This window comes from Uloborus diversus, chromosome 7 (genome assembly GCF_026930045.1).
Source record: "Uloborus diversus isolate 005 chromosome 7, Udiv.v.3.1, whole genome shotgun sequence".
Taxonomy (NCBI): Eukaryota; Metazoa; Arthropoda; class Arachnida; order Araneae; family Uloboridae; genus Uloborus; species Uloborus diversus.
The window spans coordinates 17930973-17949974 of NC_072737.1; the positions used below are offsets into that span (position 1 = coordinate 17930973).

The 19002-nt window shown below is 35.6% G+C and overlaps 1 protein-coding gene across 1 annotated transcript in view; it reads left to right on the forward strand.

Annotated features, from left to right (window-relative positions):
• The window catches only part of LOC129226296 (proteoglycan 4-like), a 58622-nt gene extending 44790 nt beyond the window's left edge, over positions 1-13832 (forward strand). The window contains exons 11-12 of the mRNA XM_054860900.1: positions 7735-7972; positions 13407-13832. Coding sequence (XP_054716875.1) covers positions 7735-7968 — 234 coding nt within the window. The 3' untranslated portion in view covers positions 7969-7972; positions 13407-13832. The remainder of the gene's footprint in view (positions 1-7734; positions 7973-13406) is intronic.
• Positions 13833-19002: the final 5170 nt, after the last annotated feature.

Here is a 19002-nt window from a genome sequence, read left to right on the forward strand (position 1 = left end):
TATTGATAAAATATATTTTGTGAAATAGAATTCAGAACAGTCAAGTATAATGTCCAACTCAAAAAAAGGCAAATTTAATTCAAAATAATTTGTTTTTCTTTTTAAATATCTTCTCCCCCTTCAACTGAACAATTCTTTCTTGAATTAAAGTTTACATACAGAATTTTAAACTGACCTGAGAGAAGTTTGTTGACTTTGTCTTATCTCGTGCTGTGCAGCATCTGTGGTCACTCGAGCCATTCACATAAAACAAGGAAATTGAAATAAATTAATTGATAATAAATGTTATTCTGATATTTCACAAGGCAAAATAAGTAATTATGACATGGATACCAAGTCTAAAATTTGTTATAAAATTGTTAAAAATCGAGTCAAAAATGTTTAAAATAACAGTCCCCCCCCCCCCCCCCCCCCAAGAACTGACTATCTACTATGAGTGTTTGTTATAACTCTGGTTATTACATATATATTCATAATTTATTGAATAAAAATGATTGTAACAAGAGATAATTTTAAGGAAGTAGAATTTTGACATTCTTATAAATTAAAACCTAAAATAAATTAAAACAAAAAATTAAATTTTTTTTTTTTTGTTTTTTCAGAGGTTAGACTATAGATCATAATAAACAGAAATAAACTAGTAGATAAACACTTGCAACCAGGGTTGGCAAGGTTTTGGACACTATGGTAAAAACCCTGGTTTTACCGTCCTGTCCAAAACCCTAGTGTCCGAAAGTGTCTAAAACTATATTTTATATTACACATTTATTCAATGTGAACATTCAACTTATTTATGCAGTTGATTTTAATCTACTTAAATACACAGAAGTAGAATTCTTGACTAAAATCTCAATTTGTATGCATGAGTTTATTTAATTAATTTTTTTTTTTTTTTTTTTTTTGATAATAGTAAACAAATTTCGACTTTGCTTATGCATGTGTGCAAATGAAAGCAGGGTTGGCAAGGTTTTTACTGTCCTATTCAAAACCCTTGTATGTATCCAAAACTACATTTTGAGGAACTACACGACTTGCTTGTTTTAAGGGTTTTTTAGATGGTATCATTCGATCTTTCTCATGCTATGAATAAATGGTTACGAATTATGGATCGTAATCTAGGGTAATAATAAATGACACAAGCAGATAAAGTTAAACTTTTTATTTCCTACATGTTTATATCGAAAAGTTACTTTCGTAAAAAGAAATACTTGGAATGAGGAATAAAAATTAGAACATATCGTTGCAGTACGCACAGAAAAATTAAATTAAATAGCGCACGATATAAGACTAAATTAAAAAAATAAAACACATCGCACATTTATGGAATATTCCCCCGACATGTTAATTGGCCGTGGGAAAAAACACACACACATTAGTAAATTAACTAACGTAATGAAGAGATTTTTGCGAGAATTATGATAGAGATTGCAATAACTGTAAGTAAAATAAATTATAAAACTTACCTCCTAAATAACGTAATTCCACAGGTAAAGCGTAGAGAGTCTCTACGAGAGACCACGTGCTCGCTCTTACTCCGCGCGCTGGTGGCGCCAGTGAAAGAAGAAAGTTACAGTTAATCAGTGAGACGGGAAAACAGAAAAGTCTCAAGTTTTTTTTTTTTTTTTTCAACATCCACGTGCAAACCTAAACTTTCTTTTCTGGATTCATTTAAGTGTTTCATTTTTCAAATATGTGTCAAATTTAATTTACTTTTTCCTTTTCAGTCAAGGTGAGCGTCTTTTTGAACCTCAGTTTGGGGACATGTCCCAGAATTCAGGAACGATTTGGGGATACTTCTAAATAGTTTTGGGGACATATTGTGTATTTTCTTCAATATAATTGCGTGTGTATTCAACTTCGTTTTTTGTTAAGGCAATTGGGACAATTTCTTGTAATTTTCGCGTAGTTAAAAAAACAGGCACCGGTGTCACAGCAAGCGTTCTTAAACGATTGAGTCCCATCATGTTTTAAAATAGGGACTCAACCGCAGACTGCGCCATTGAAAGTTTTATGAGGGGGGGGGTGGCTTTTGCTTTGGGGGGTCTTCGTGATATTTCTGGGGGGGGTGCGTCTTGCCCTTAGGGGTTGGCCACCCCTGACTATTCATAATTTTTTCTTAAGCATTTTCGTATAAAAATAGGGCGATCATTTCTGCTACCTTAGCAGTTCTTTGCACTGCATCGAGTTGCAATTTTTTTATTGGTTTTTAAAAAAAATCTTAAATGACAAAGGACAATATTTTATAACAATACTAAAATCAGTCAAACAGTTCATTATAATTTATTATGATGCAAGCAATGATTACTTATGGACTATTTTTGGACATTAACCAAAAATTTGAGTTATCTTATAACACCAATAAGATTTTCTTGTCAGGAGCGGACTGAGAACCACAAGAGGGCGCCAACCTGGGCCTCCAAAGGACACACAAAAAAAAAAAAAAAAAGCGAAAAAAAAAGTGTAAAGAAAAGGAAAAAAAAGGGTGGGGGGAGAAGCTAGTACACAGGATTAGGGGGTTAAAGAAAAAAAAATTAAGTGAAGTCGAAACCGGTTTGTTTGCTCAAATAATAATAATAATAATAAGGAAGTTGCTCCAAAAAAGAAAATAAATTTGAATATTTTTTTTTAAGTGTTTAGACGTGAGGGCAAAAAAGGCGCATTGGCGGGAGGGCGTATCGGCCGGCGGGGCGGTCCTCCCCTGCTTCTTGTACGAGCCAATTTCCTCCGTACTAATACAAAAATTTGGGACACAGCGTCAAAAAAATTTGAATTTGGTAACCGACGCTAAAATTCGAAGATTTTGTGGTCATCTTCTAACTTTTTTATTACAAAGTTCATACGATTTTCAGAAACAGAGTTCATATTTATTTATGTAGCATAGCGAAACTTTAATTAGTTAATGAACATTAAAAGGCAAGTTTTAACTACGAACGCATTGTGTGATGAACGTGTTATTGAAAAAATAATAATAATAATAATAACGTTTAATAAATTAAATATACTGGAGGAAATTTCCGAATTGAACTATTTATATTTTACGTAAACACTATATACATTTTGAATATCACTCGGCATGGGCGTATCCAGAGAGGGTATAGGGTATGGCTGCTGCCCCTCCCTTCCAAATAGAAAACAATTAATATAAAATCAAAAAGAGGGAAATTTAAAAAAGAAGAATTAAGATAAATATGTGGTTTCTATAAATTTCTACACCTATCCATGAATTCGGTTGCAGTAACTTCGTGGCTGATTTTAAGAAGAAAGAAGGAAAGTTCTTTCTGTTTATTTGGGTTAGTACCATCATGAAGGTAACGCAAGGTTAATACTATTGCACCTAAAGTACTTTCTGCGAACTCTCCAATTAAAAGTGTTCTTTCCGCCCAAAAGTGTGTTCCTTCACGCGATTATGCCCCCCCCCCCCTTTAAATTGTAAAAGAATTTAAATTATAAAAAGAGATCCGCTTTGGGTCCGTCATTTGAAAGTTTTACAAATGGGAAGGGGGGGGGTATATACTCAATGCTTTTTATGGGGCAAAACAGGAAAATACACACACACATACAAATTAGGTGGTTTCCAAAATCAGCGCAGAGGAGGGGGGGGGCAATTGATACCTGTCTCTTGATTGCCCAAAAGTCAGATATGCCCTTCTTTCACGCTTTCTTGCTTCCTGGGTCATTTCAAATTTTTGCTAGGGGGGCGGGGAGGGTATACTCAGCATATTATAGCGAGAAACAACAAACCATGTGCAGATTTTGGAAATATAAATTGATTTCACAAAGTCGGGGGGTGGGGGGGTGGAGGAGGCTCAATTGCCCCTCCTGACCCCCTAAATAACGGGCCTGCTTTTGTGCTCCCTTTAGGGTGTAGGGCCCCACATTACAGGGCCTGTGGGCATGAAGATCCGGGTCTGATTCTGTGGCTATCCTTGATCTACAGAAGATTGTGATGTAAATGAGCATTTCTTAGTGATACAATAGCATGTCATGCTGCTTTTTTCCCCAAAGCTTACAGAAACTTTGGCCAACTAAGCCTGTTAAGTTGGCAAATATAAAAAAAAAAAAAACATATAATAGCTTATTAAGGTTTCTACCTTTATATGCTTTCGAATCAGATCGAACAGCTAATAATCACAGAAATGCTTGAATCTAGCTTGCCATGCTATTACCGCATAAGCTAGCTCCATAGCAATTCATGTTTGCCAGCATAAAAAAGCATATAGTAGCTTATTAAGGTTGCAACCTCTACATGCTTTCGAACAAGCTTGCACAGCTAGCTAGCATATGATGCTTGTACATAGCTTGCCATGCTATTACTATGTAAGCTAGCTGCATATACACTCATGCCAGCTAGCATAAAAAAAGCATAAAATAGCTTATTAAGGTACCTACCACTATTTGCTCTCGAACAAGCTTGCACAGCAAGTTAGCATATGATACTACGACATAGATTGCCATGCTATTTCTATGTAAACTAGCTGCGTAGCACATCATGTTAGCTAGCGTAAAAAAGCATAAAATAGCTTATTAAAGTACCTACCATTACATGCTCTCGAACAAACTTGCACAGCAAGTTAGCATATGATGCTTGTACATAGCTTTCCATGCTATTACTACGTAAGATAGCTGCACAGCAACTCATGGTAGCTATCATAAAAAAGCATAAAATAGCTTATTAAAGTACCTACCACTACATGCTCTCGAATAAGCTTGCACAGCAAGTTAGCATATGATGCTTGTAAATAGCTAGACACGCTGTTACTACGTACGCTAACTGCATAGCAACTCATTCTTGCTTGCATAAAAAAGCATAAAATAGCCTATTGAGGTACCTACCACTACATGCTCTCGAGCAAGCTTGAACAGCAAGATAGCATGTGATGCTTGTACATAGGTTGCCATGTTATTACTACATAAACTAGCTGCGTAGCAAATCATGCTAGCTAGCATAAAAAAGCATAAAACTGCTTATTAAGGTACCTACCACTACATGCTCTCGAACAAGCTTGCATAGTAAGTTAGCATCTGCATAGATTGGCATGCTATTTCTATGTAAGCTAGCTGCATAGCATATACTGCCAGTTAGCATAAAAAAGCATAAAATAGCTTACCGTATTACCCCTCATTATCCGGCGTGCCGAAAAAAAGCAAGGTTCACCAGCATGCTGGGAAATTCGAATTTTCCGGCATGCCGTATGATTCGAGGTTTATTTTGCAACAAAACAAAAGTAAATTTCCCCATTCAGTTCCAACCAGAAAGCAAATCACTTTAAGGAAAAAAATAAATAAATCTCGAAAGTAACCTTCTTTTAAAAAAAAATGTATTGCCTATAATATGTGCTGCTTATTTATGGTAGGTCATTATGAACTGATTAATGATATGCCAATAAAGTAATCAAATTCATAAGCAATAATCGTCACTGCGACTTGTTTATATATTTTTTCAAATAAATTATTTTAGGTTCCTTTTAGAGAAGTATGTTTATTTTTTAGTTATTGAATAGCTATGGTAAATTCTTTAGCGGGAGGTAAATTGCTGCTTAGATGCTTGCTTACTTAGTTTTAATATAATTTTTAAAAATTATTCTTTATTAAATAATATTTTTCTTGTTAAAATAACAAATGACGGTGTTAGTAAATATTTTTGCAAAATTAAAATGTTTATTAATACTAATAAGATATGTATAGAACTTATATTTATTTTTTATCTGAACATATATCTTTTATAGTATTTTTTTTTTCCTAACCTCAATTTTTCCGGCATACCGGAAAGGACCAGGCAAGTGTTACTGAAAATCTGGTGACCCGCGAATTTTGCGGCATAACAGATTATGCCGGGTAATACGGTATTAAGGTACCTACCCTACATGCTTTCGAACAAGGTTGCACAGCAAGTTAGCATATGATGCTTGTGCAAAGCTCACCATGCCATTACTATGTAAACTAGCTGCATAGCAACTAATGCTAACTAGCATAAAAAGGCTTAAAATAGCTTATTAAGGTTGCTACCTTTACATACTTTCGAACAAGCTTGCGCCGCTAATTAGCATATGATGCTTGTACATAGCTTGCCATGCTATTACTATGTAAGCTAGCTGCATAGCAACTCATGCTAGCTAGCATAAAAAGGAATAAAATAGCTTATCAAGGTACCTACCACTACATGCTCTCGTACAAGCTTGCCCAGCAAATTAGCATATGACGCTTGTACATAGCTTGCCATGCTATTACTATGAAAGCTAGCTGCATAGCAAATCATGCTAGCTAGCATAAAAAAGCATAAACTAGCTTATCAAGGTACCTACCAGTACATGCTCTCGTACAAGCTTGCCCAGCTAATTAGCATATGATGCTTGTACATAGCTTGCCATGCTATTACTATGAAAGCTAGCTGCATAGGAAATCATGCTAGCTAGCATAAAAAAGCATAAAATAGTTTATCAAGGTACCTACCACTACATGCTCTCGTACAAGCTTGTCCAGCAAATTAGCATATGACGCTTGTACATAGCTTGCCATGCTATTACTATGTAAGCTAGCTGCATAGCAACTCATGCTAGCTAGCATAAAAAGGAATAAAATAGCTTATCAAGGTACCTACCACTACATGCTCTCGTACAAGCTTGCCCAGCAAATTAGCATATGACGCTTGTACATAGCTTGCCATGCTATTACTATGAAAGCTAGCTGCATAGCAAATCATGCTAGCTAGCATAAAAAAGCATAAACTAGCTTATCAAGGTACCTACCAGTACATGCTCTCGTACAAGCTTGCCCAGCTAATTAGCATATGATGCTTGTACATAGCTTGCCATGCTATTACTATGAAAGCTAGCTGCATAGGAAATCATGCTAGCTAGCATAAAAAAGCATAAAATAGTTTATCAAGGTACCTACCACTACATGCTCTCGTACAAGCTTGTCCAGCAAATTAGCATATGACGCTTGTACATAGCTTGCCATGCTATTTCTATGAAAGCTAGCTGCATAGCAAATCATGCTAGCTAGCATAAAAAAGCATGAAATAGCTTATCAAGGTACCTACCAGTACATGCTCTCGTACAAGCTTGCCCAGCTAATTAGCATATGATGCTTGTACATAGCTTGACATGCTATTAGTATGAAAGCTAGCTTCATAGCAAATCATGCTAGCTAGCATAAAAAAGCATAAAATAGCTTATCAAGGTACCTACCACTACATTCTCTCGTACAAGCTTGCCCAGCAAATTAGCATATGACGCTTGTACATAGCTTGCCATGCTATTTCTATGAAAGCTAGCTGCATAGCAAATCATGCTAGCTAGCATAAAAAAAGCATAAAATAGCTTATGAAGGTACCTACCACTACATGCTTTCGAACAAACTGGAACTGCTAATAAGCATAAGATGCTTGTATATAGCTTGCCAAGCTATTATTGTGTAAGCTAGCTCTCTAGCTTGTGATGCTTGCTAGCATAAAAAAGCATATCATAGCAGGAATATCTAGCAAACATAGCACAAAATAGCAAAAACTAGCATATTTTTGTTGCTAGTACTAGCACAAATTTTGACCTGGGATGTCACATCGAACTTTTGTGATCATGGTAAACTCGAAATATTTCTCGATCTTATAAAAAAAAATATACTCATTCATTTTTTCTCCAGAATTGTCATTCAATAAATCATTCTTTTTGACCAACTAATTTGTAGACATCGCGTATAATGCTGCTTAAACTGTATTTTCCACCAACCTTTCAGGTGCTGGAAGTGGCTCCGACGTTGCCCAGTCAGCACCGGGGCTCCGCGGGGGGCCGCCCCTCCATGCTGGAACGTTCCAGTTCCGAGATCGAGACCAGCCCCGAAGATTCCCAGGTGCGTTGGATCGGGGGCGTAGTCCCGCCCTTAGAATCCCTCGCCAGGTTCCCCAGCACCGTCGTGGCCAGGGCCGGATTCTTCAGCGAAGACAAGGGTGGGAAGGACCGCCCCGGTTGATCTGGTAAGTGGTTAGTCGATCGAAATCACCTTTTCCCAATCCTGCTTAGCACTCAACACTCGTGCCGATATTTGCGAGTGTAGTAGGCGCGCCACAGTAGACCAGCAACAGATGTTGGACCTAGTCCAGATGTGTCCTACTTATTGTGACAATCCTCAAGGAATAGCAAGCACCTTCTTGAAGCTACTCATTTTACCGCAAGGAACAACTGCCGCCGCAATACTCTTACAAATGACTACAACCAGTGCTGCAGTGGAGGGGGGGGGAATGTTTGGGGGCAGTTCTCGCTTAGAGTTTGGGATAATTCATCTACAGAAAAGGTGGTCTGATACCAGTTTATATTGCATTCGGACTATTTAAACAATGAAACACCAAATATTTCAGAGGGGGCGGGTTCCCTCTCCCATCACCGCCCAACTACAGCGTTGACTATAACACTGTAGAGGTAGTCTTTTTCCTTATGAAGAGATTACCCTGGAGTTTGAAAGGTTTTAAAGTATCTGTAGTTCTGCCTTCTACATTTAGTTCTCAACATCTTCCATCCTAATCGAATCATGTTAAGAGGTGAACTTCTTTGCCCGAAACTATACATCATTAACCTCAGAGCCGGCCTTAGCAGATGCGGGGCCCGATTAAAGAAATCTGGCGGGGCCCTTTACAGAATGGTTGTACAAATTGGAAAAGTGCCAACTGATTTTTCAGATTCAGCCAAGGATTCGATACTGTCGCAATTATCCGTCTTCCTTAAAATTTCTACTTTTGATTTTTACTTCTTTTTTTCTTCAGAAATGAATGAATGAATAGCCCCAAAAATAAGTGTAAAATTTAAGAACGTAAGAAAAGTAGCTCTGTGAATCTGCACGAGAAAATTGTGGGGTCAAAAGAAGTGTGGGGTTAGGGAACGGCGCACCTGATGCTGATTTTAACTTACCCCCCCCCCTTTTTTTTTTTGTAAAACTGAACGATATTATGGGATTTTAACATGACTGATTAAATTACCTCCAGAAAATGTAGAATATGGCCTCCAAAACCTGCCCAAATGGCCACTGTAGACTTCCCTCTTCCAATTTAAAGTTCGATTGACGTGAAATAACTTGAGAAAAGTCCATTTAGTTGGAATTTTTAGTTTTTATTTTCGTGGAATGAATCAACCCACCCAGAAAAAAAAAATCATTTTTTTTAATCGATCATTATTGTACAACTTTGAGAAGAGAGGGGCACGCCCCTTCACCGTTGGAAGTGAGTTAACGGTTGCCCTCCCCCCTCCCCCACCCATCTCGTACGAGCCACCTATGTGCGCAATTTATAGCTTAGACGGAAAAGGAAAATGCACCAACATTTATCAGTTCTAAAAAAGCAATTTTAGTCTACATGCAAAAAACCAGACGTATTTGGGATGTAAGAAGCGGAACGGAATTGCAGGGAACGGGAGAGCTCTTCTTGAAAATTTTTCGAAATTGAAGTTTAAAAACGCAGTTTCGGTACGGAAATGAGGTTTTTTTTTCTTTTTGGGGAGGGGAGGATGTCATAGGTCAGATAAACCACCCAAGGTCCCCGGATGAATCTTCAAAGCAGACGTCTAAAATCGTAAATTTGGACAATTATGTGTAAAATGAAGGGAAATGGGAAGAGGCGGAGTTTCCCTGCCTACCGAATTATTTTTAAAACTTAAGATAAGTTTAGATTAATTTTGGTAACGATAGGGAATTAGGGGCTCCTGTCAGAAATTTTGGTCTCAATTAGGTGATGTTTGATGAAAATGGAGAAGAAAGGAATTTGGTGATCTTCTGCGGAAAACTTTCAAACTCGAGGGCTTTAAGGCGCAATTTTAGATTATCAGTGGTGACGTTAGGGGATTCAGTGACTCTTCGAAGAATTTTAAAATTTGAAGTGTTAAAAACTCAATTTTCGGCCCTATTTGGTAACAATACAGAAAAAGGGAGGAGGTTCCTCCCGGAATTTTTTCGAAACTGAAATCAATTTTATGCTGTCCATGGGAAGGAAGGGTTTGAGGGTTTCCTCGTGGCAGTATTTTCTAAAAGAGAAATTTTAAGCTATTGTGCTGATGCTAAAGAAAGGGGTCATTAGTTAGAAAAAAGGTTTCAGAGGTCTTCCTCATGAAATATTCCAAAATTTAAATCTTAAAAACACTGTTTTAGGCTACCTTTGGAGACTTTAGATGAGAAGAAGGGGAGGAGGGTCGTGAAATTTATGAATCTTCCTCCCTTGGAAGTTCTTTAAAATTGAAAACTGAATGATATAATTTTGGTCAGTTTTTTGTGATAAAGTTGAGATAAGAGTGGACGTTTGAGTAGCCTTCTCCTGACTTTTTTGAAATTGAAGTCTTCAAAACGCATCTTCAGTCACTTTAAGAGATATTTCAGGGTTTGATGGCTGCCCCGAAATTTTTTGGCCTTGAAGATATAAAAACCAAATTCCAGGCTATGTGTATTTAAACGTTAGAAGAAGAATGGCAATTTGCTTTCTTTAAAATTGTTATGGAGATGCTTTACGCTTGTTTAAACAATCAGTATTTGAAGTTTATCATTTATTTATTTATTTTTCAGAATTGTACTTACGTTAGTGTTAATTTTGTTTTTAAGAAATTGTCCTTGCTGCTGAGTTTTAAGATTTTTTATCAACACAAATAAAGAAAGTAAGTCAATTATAAAAGTCAATATCTAAATGAAATAAATTAATAAGATAGCTTTGGAAATTCCTGAAATTTCGGAGTTTCGGGTAAATCTCCGCATTTCCCATGTGATAGTAAGATCCTGGAATAGGGAACCTTTACCCTTACGTTATTGCGGACCGTATTAATTGCTGATAATCATTAAAAATTTGTACTTTTGTTCCCTACTACTTAGTCGATTTCTCTTGACCAGAAGTTATAGGGTACTGCGGCTGCGGCCTTAGATATGGATTTAAAAATGTTCAACTGGCTATATGTTTTATTTTTTTTTCTTCTGGAAATTTATTTGAAACTAGTAGTTTTGGACATACATTTGCTAACTTTAATAGGGATGCTAAAAGCCTCAGGAAACTCCCCCTATTCCCTTAATCGCACTGAAAGTAGCTCCATACCAACAAATTAAATTTCAGTTAAGCATATGATAATTAATATTAATTAAGTTCATTTTCCAACTTTTTATTTACTTCATTTTCCTATTTATTTTTAAGGAAAAAATTTTTTAGAGCGGGGCCCCTGCTGGCGCGGGGCCCCATTGGGCTCTTTTGCTCTAATCGGCTTAATGCCGGCTCTGATTAATCTTTAAAGCAGTGGCGCTAGAGCCGATATGGTAGTTGCCATACCAAGATAAAGGCTAACTTTACTGCCGATCATTTCACCATTTACCATAATAGGGAAGTTGCAACCTATTAAATGTTCATATTTTGGCTATTGCATATTGTTAATTGACCCTCAAAACTAAAAAATTCACCATCGCCGAATTTTAAAACACCGTGGTTGATTTTTAATGAATTTTTAAAAATCCACGCGCAAAAGTGCGCTCTTCTGAAACGTCACGAACCTACGTCACAGGGCGCGAATGGGCAGCCTTCCGCCGAAGATCCCTTGTTTTCGCTAGGGACATTTTTAGCGCACTGATATTTTTATTTTTTAGAAATTCAATAATTCTTTTGAACACACTATGGAGGCCGGATTCGTTAAAGCACAATCTAAATAATCTTCCTCAAATAATATCAATGGTGATATTCGAATATTTCCGAGAGGATGAGAGGTTTAATGTTCCAGAAACGCGAGGAGATAAGCCTTTTACGTTTCATCTTCGAAGTCGAATGCACGTTCTTCGATTTCTCCCATGACATGGGAACCGGTTCGCTAGCGTTTCTCTCCTATCGGACGTCACTTCCTATGCCATCTGACGTCACAGGCGCTTGAACTTTAAAAATTAATTTAAAAAAAACTACTTATCGTATCGCAAAAATTTTTTCACCTATGATGTTCATACATGTTACTCTATCATATAAAAATAAAATCCAGTAGAAATAAGATTCTAGGCTTTTGTTTTTGTGTCTAGAGTCATAAACTAAATTCACTTACTAACCTAGCCGAAGTTCTGTGAACACTTTCTAGAAATGGAGGATTCACGTCACAAACGTGGATTCACGTTACAAACGTGGATTCACGTTAAGCAGGGGCAAGCAAAAGCGTAACAAGATGGTGATTTTTAGTTGTCACGCCCCTCTTTCCCCGTTCAGGATCTTCAAATTTTCCAAGGCAAAGCAAAGACTTTTAAACTGCTTGTTCACACCTACCTGCCTTCAAGAGCTTAAATTTAATTTTTAATTTTTTTAAAAGAGAAATTTTTTTAAAACAAAGAAATTTAGCAGTTTTTATATGCAACTTAGTGTTTTGAAGGAACGATAGATACAGCAAGTTACAAGTCTTAAAATTAATTTTAGGATATCTTTGACGATATTAGAAGGTTCAAATGTTATTCCAAAAATTTTTTTTTGATGCATTGAAGATTTAAAACGCTATTTTTAAGCTATGTGTTGAGGCGTTCTTGGAGGAAGTTAAGGCTCTCTCTAAGAAATGGTTCGATGAACATCTAAAAAGCACTTTTAGTCTCTTGATGACGATATCGGGGGAAGGTTGAGGGCTCTCTCTGGAAATATGTCGAGATAGGGAGCCTAAAAACACAATTTTAATTTATTTTTGGTGGCGTTGTGGGAAAGGGTCAGAGATTCGGAGTTCCCACAACGTTGAAAAGCTATTATTTTTAAGTTATATTTGACGACATCAAACAAGGGAGGGAAGAAGGGTTCCTTCCACTAGAAATTGTTTAAAATTAAAACCCTAAAAAAAAACACCATGTAAAGCCGATTTTTAGTTCAGTGAGGGGGAAAGGGACAAGTAAACGGCTTTCTTCCAGAAATGTTTTGAAGTTTAAGTGCTAAAAATAGTTTCAAATGATGTTTGGTGACATTGAGGGGGCGCTGGGATCTTCAAGGGAGGAGCAGTTGCCCCTCGCCCTGGAGTGCAAAAAATACTTGATTTCAATTTAGAAAAAAAAAACGCAGCGAGAAGAAGCTGTCTGATTGAGTTAAAAATTGGTGGGTATGAAGACCATAGTCAGAATAGTAAACGATTAGCATTTTAGAATGTTTGACTAATATTTTTTTTATTTAGTTTGACCATTTCAAAGGAAGGAAATCAGTAACTCTTTGGACCACATCTGGCCCGGTTGCAAGCTGTCAGTCGGTATTAAAAACTGCGCTAAGATTAGTTTTGATTATAAATCGTCTGATTGCTTTAAATATTTAAAATTTTTTGATGATTACCTAGTAGTTGAGTGATTCTGCACTCGGAATCAGACAGCCTTCATTTTAAGCCCTTGGCTTCTTTAAAAATATACTTAAACCTGATTTTTATAGGTATCAAATCTAACTGTGTGTACTTTTCTTTTTACAGGCCTCTCTTCAACAAGGGAATTTCTTCTGAACTTAGCCAAAACTCTCTCCGCTGCTTCATGAACATAAAGAGCAAAAACAAAAATGTTCTTTCACTGCCAAAGAACACTCCACGCAGGAAGACGGATCTGTTTGTATGCATTTCTTGTGCAATGTTTGTCATTTCCACCGAGCAAACTGCCTCCAACCAGTCGAAACGGGCAGCTTACAAAAAGAAAAAAAAATCAAACTTGCAAAACATACGAAATGGGCGGCATCCTATTTACGATATATCCACAAAGTACACTACTACAGTATTAAACACTGCTGTCATGCATATTCAAGAGCTCAACTTGAACTATATTATGATTTTATAATCGCGTCAGACAAAAAAAGTGGAAGACAAAGGAGTTACAACCGTTTCTTTGCATTTATTGATCCAATTCAAATTTTTGCAACCTAATTTAAAAAAATGTTGGTTCAACAGCTGAAAAAATTTAGTATCTAATTTAATTGTTGACTTGTTTATTTACCCAGAAATATATTTTAACTTAAATTCAAAGAGTTTTCATTGTGCTCATATATTATTTTTAGTTACTCATTCTGGTACAGACTAACTAAAATTAAAAATTAGTTGAACTGCTTTGGGAAATAACTATGCTTTTAACAATTAAGTTTCAAGTAAGTAGTATTTTCCTGCGTATTATCCACGGCAGCGTATACTACGCAAGTTCTAAAATCAGCTTGAAGAAAAAAAAATCCTCATATAATCCATGCGGATAATACAATGTAAAAAAATTAAATTGTTTTGATTTTTCATACAATTTTAGCGCCTAAATATAAAACTTGAAGAAGTAATAATTTTTAAGGTATAATCAATTTAAAAAAATAATTTCTTCTTGAAATCATAGTCACAATACGCTACGCTTATAACTTAAAGACAAAGAGTCAAGACAAGGGAGCAAATGGTCTGTTTTTGCGCAAGTGAAGGCTTCCTTCTTGACTGTAAGGTTGTTTATTTTACACAGCCTGGATTGCATAAAAGTTCAAGCTATGTAAAATAAACAACCATGCAGGCAGCGAAGCGGTCACAATTCGTGAATTCTGTTGCAAATGGAGGTTCAACGCATTGGCTTTGAGAAAAGAAAAAGCATAGATAATCCGCAGCTCATTAACTTTACACTGTTTCAAAAGATAATACACAAAAAAAATAAAGCAATATTTTTTTCTAACCAAATCTTTCCTAAACCTCCCCCCCCCCCCAAAAAAAAAAAAAACTTTTTTGAAATGCATCAAACAGATTTTTTTTTAGAGATTTGCAAATAGAAAAACATTTCCAATGAACTGTAGTTTTCAAAATGCAATGTATTTAAATTCACGTCTTTGGAACCAACTTTAATTTAAAAAGAAAAGAAGTTTCCATAACTAAACTGCAGAACGAATTTATCTCTGTAAATATAAATAAATAGGTATTGCTGCATAATCTTTCACGGTTTACATCTTTCTTTGCAATTATTATCTAGTCCTGTATATCTATGTATTACGATATATTCAAAGAAATACGGCAAAGCCTCGATTCATCGTTTCCGGAGGGGTAATGACAGGTTGAAATCATTAGTAAGTCATGCATTATTTATATAATTGAGTACAGTTAATTTAGTACATAAATACATCTGTACAAGCGAGTCTAGGCATGATTTGAGTGAAATAACTCCCCATGTAGTATTCAACAGGATTGAAGACGTGGGGGAGGAGGATAAAATCTTACACAATATTACATGCAACTAAATTAATGAGGGACGAAAACTTATGCAAATTTACATAAATTGATAGGAAACAAACATCATGTAGCATTGCATAAACTGTAGAGATAAAAACTTAGAAGTAAAAATGTATTTTTAAAAAAAAGTGATCAAATGGTCAACATGCATTCTAATTGTAGACAAGTGTTTTAGGAATACATGGAAGCCCATCATCAATGCATAAAACTTTGGGGTTAGAATCCATTTTTTGGTTAAGTATCATTTATAAATTTAAAACTGTTTAATTAATACCAATGTTGAATCATATCTTTTAAAGAGACAATCAAAAATTTAAAAATACATATTTAGACTTTTAAAAAGATATTAAACCAAGTATAGATTAATACAAAGTAATGTTAGGAAGTTTGATTCAATATTCATAACAAATAATTATTTGTCTTTCGTTGCAAATTTAATTCATATCTTAAATGGTTAGTACATAAAAATAATTCATAAACATCCAGTTTAATAGTACTCCACAGATCGTGACTCTTCAAATTTTGAGTTTACCACTAAATCCATGCAAATATGTTTAGGTAAGATCATTAGTATGAGAACACATAAATTTACTCTGACAAATTGGTTATTATTTCAAAAATATCACAGGATCATTGAATAAAAATGGTTGATAAAGGAGCGATAAATTGAGGTTTTACTGTATTTCAATTGTTAGATCTTCAAATTTTATGTACTTTTCAATGTGTGTATTCCAGATATTTTTACCCCTTTAATAAAGATATTTTTCTGATGAATTTATTGGTTTTCTTTCTTGGAAACAAGCAAATTATTGGTACAGCATTGAAGAACAAAGATCCCTTCAGCGATTTTTCCACTTTTTTTCTCTTTCGAATTATCAATATAAAAATATTAAGGACCTTTGTATAAAGCTACAAGTAGTTACCCTTTAGTGAAGCTTAGGCAGAATTACAAGCAGATGCAAAACAACTAAGGGGTATTTACTGCAGTTTATACATATTAGAATAGGCGACCATATGTGTAATTTCAGAGGAAGGCTAAGTTTTTTTTTTGAGCAATCACGATTGCTTATTGTTCTCACTTGACTGTTTTGGGGTCCTGTCATTTTATTTTCCCCCAGCACCCTCTACAGCACCACTGTCGACCGGCTCCTAAAGATGCTGCTCCTCTAGCGAAAACCGTCTCCAGGTTGTGTCAATATCCTACACGCACACATATACATACATGCACCTACACACACAAACACACCCTCACATACACACTCATGCCTGGACACAAACACATATACCTACACACACACCCCTCCCCACACACTCATGTCTGCACACAGACACAAACACACATGCCTACACACACATACACAACACTCGTGATTGCGAAAAACAATTTGAATTCAAAATGACACGATTCAAATTAATTTTTTTTCATGTTTAAGGGCTTTAATTTAAAGGGGGGGAAAGCATATTAGATCACCTGTGTATAAAAGACAGGAAAGAAAGTATTAGATTCATGAAGATATTATTTTGAAATTCAGAAGAACTAAGCGTTTTAAAGGGTATGCCTTTTCTTTTCTTCTTTTCTTTAGAAGAGAAGTGGAAATCTGTTATCTAAAACACTTTGATATGATTCCTAAAGCAAATTTAGGGCAGGGTCAAATTTGAAAATTAAGACGTTTTTAACAAAAGTCATTCATTAATGGCTTATGTTGAAGTGTCTTGATATCTGTGCTCAAAATTTGGAAGGGGGGGGTTCGACCCCCCCCCCCCCTTAAATGGGCAGTGGCATCAATTACAGGGCACTTCTTTTTTATAATTTAAATTTTACCTGCTGTGATTCAGAAAAGGATGCAATATTTTGTGAAGTTTGTCAAAGAACTCACAACTTGGGAACTTCATTTCCGATAGCGAAAGGAGTGCAGAACACTACTGCCACACGTATGAATATAAAATTGCTTCTTTCTGAAAACTAAACAGCAACTTCAAAAGAAAAAACAAAGACACAAAAAGAAAAAATAACTATCTTTTATCATTTCTATAAAATCATTTTTCACGATACAACAAGACACCAATTGGGACAAGAAATATATTTCAATGACTGTTAAAAAAAATATGTCATTTCACATTTACAAATATGGATATTGGCTGCACAGCAACAGAACAATATCCACATTAACCCACACAAAAAGCACAGACCAATCAATGATCTTAGCTATAGAAAAATTGTACAAGCAGGAGTATAAATATTGAAAAAGTGTACAAGCAGGAGTATGTACATTCATTTTACAAGTGTATGATACAATTTTTTGCAAATGAGTAGTCATGAGCTAGTACTAAAGTGCTGACCTAATGATGTAACGTCACCGAATGCTTGCAGGAGGAAAATTACAATTGCAGTCAGTCAAAGGAACAAACACTCAAAGTCTGGGATTATACTGCCCGGGGGGTTTGTACTCAATTTCAGAAAAAAAAATGAAGGAGTTAAATGAGATTTTGAAGGAGTACTAATGGGCTGTCCTTAAATGATGACGCACCTTTTTTTTCCAACATATTTGACCCTCTGCCTCCTTTATCACAAAGTGTCATACTTCACCTAACTCCTCCTCTAGTCCCATGTCATGTTTTTACTTCCTTTTACAAAAAAGGAAGTATTGTATTCGCGAAAACATTTTCACTCAAAAATCAGCCTTAATTTCCATTTTGCTTACCCCCGAATAAATATTGAGTTTATTTTTCAACCCGACCACACGTCGATATATGCCTAGGAACGTACAGACACCCGAAATATCCATTTTGACGATCCCCGAGTCAATTACAACGAGTTTTCTCGTGACGTATGTATGTCACATAACTCAAGAACGGAATGTCCTAGAAAATTGAAATTTGGTACTGAGTCTCCTAGTGGGGTCTAGATGTGCACCTTCCTTTTTGGTTGCATTCGTATTCTCCAAAGGGGGTCTTTTTCCCCTTTTTTGGGGGAAATCATTGTTAATTTCGATGTAAGCTCAAGTGGTGTTATAATTTGGCGGACACTTGGCGATATATCGCCAGTCTTTTGGTTGCCAAGTTTTGTCGCCAACTTGGTGACAAACCTGGCGGATTTTTTTTTTTTTTTTTAAATTTTAAAATCTGGTTTCAATTTGGCCACTGTTGGTGATATTTAGAGAGTAAACTATTGAATCACATTAAAATTGCCAATAATGGGGAAATGACATTAAATTGGAGTAAAAGAAATTCATGTGATGCACACATCAGCTCGTTTATAAACATATTGTTACAATAACTGTGTGATGTCACTTTTTGTCACCCTCTCTCTTCCCCTTGTCACAATTTCATGAACCCCTCTCCCCCTCGAGGCATGACATCACTTTGTGGATGACCCTTTTTACAATATCATAACTACAACTTACTAAACAATTGTTTTTTAAGCAATCACTTAATATAATACAGCTACTTATGCATTTTTAAATGTTTAAATAATAATTAGACAACCTGATTTTTGCTGCTAAGAATGGTGGAGGGAAAAACAATAATAATAAAACTTGAAAAAAAAAGCGAAGCAACATTTAAGAATGTTTTACTTCACTTATGAAATGTCTTAGTCTTCTAATAAAATCTTCACCTTCAACTTTTATGAATTAACTATGATCAAATTGTAAATAAAAAAAAAATAATAAATGCACAAAATTACTACATTAAAATCGCCTTTGTGACAATATTAGTTGTCAATCAAAGTATTTTAAGTTACTGTCACAGAAGAAGATGATGATGTAGTCTTGAACTTCAAAAGAAGGAGTTTTGAAGGAATTAAAACCAAAATGAAGCAGTTTGAAGGGCCCTTCAA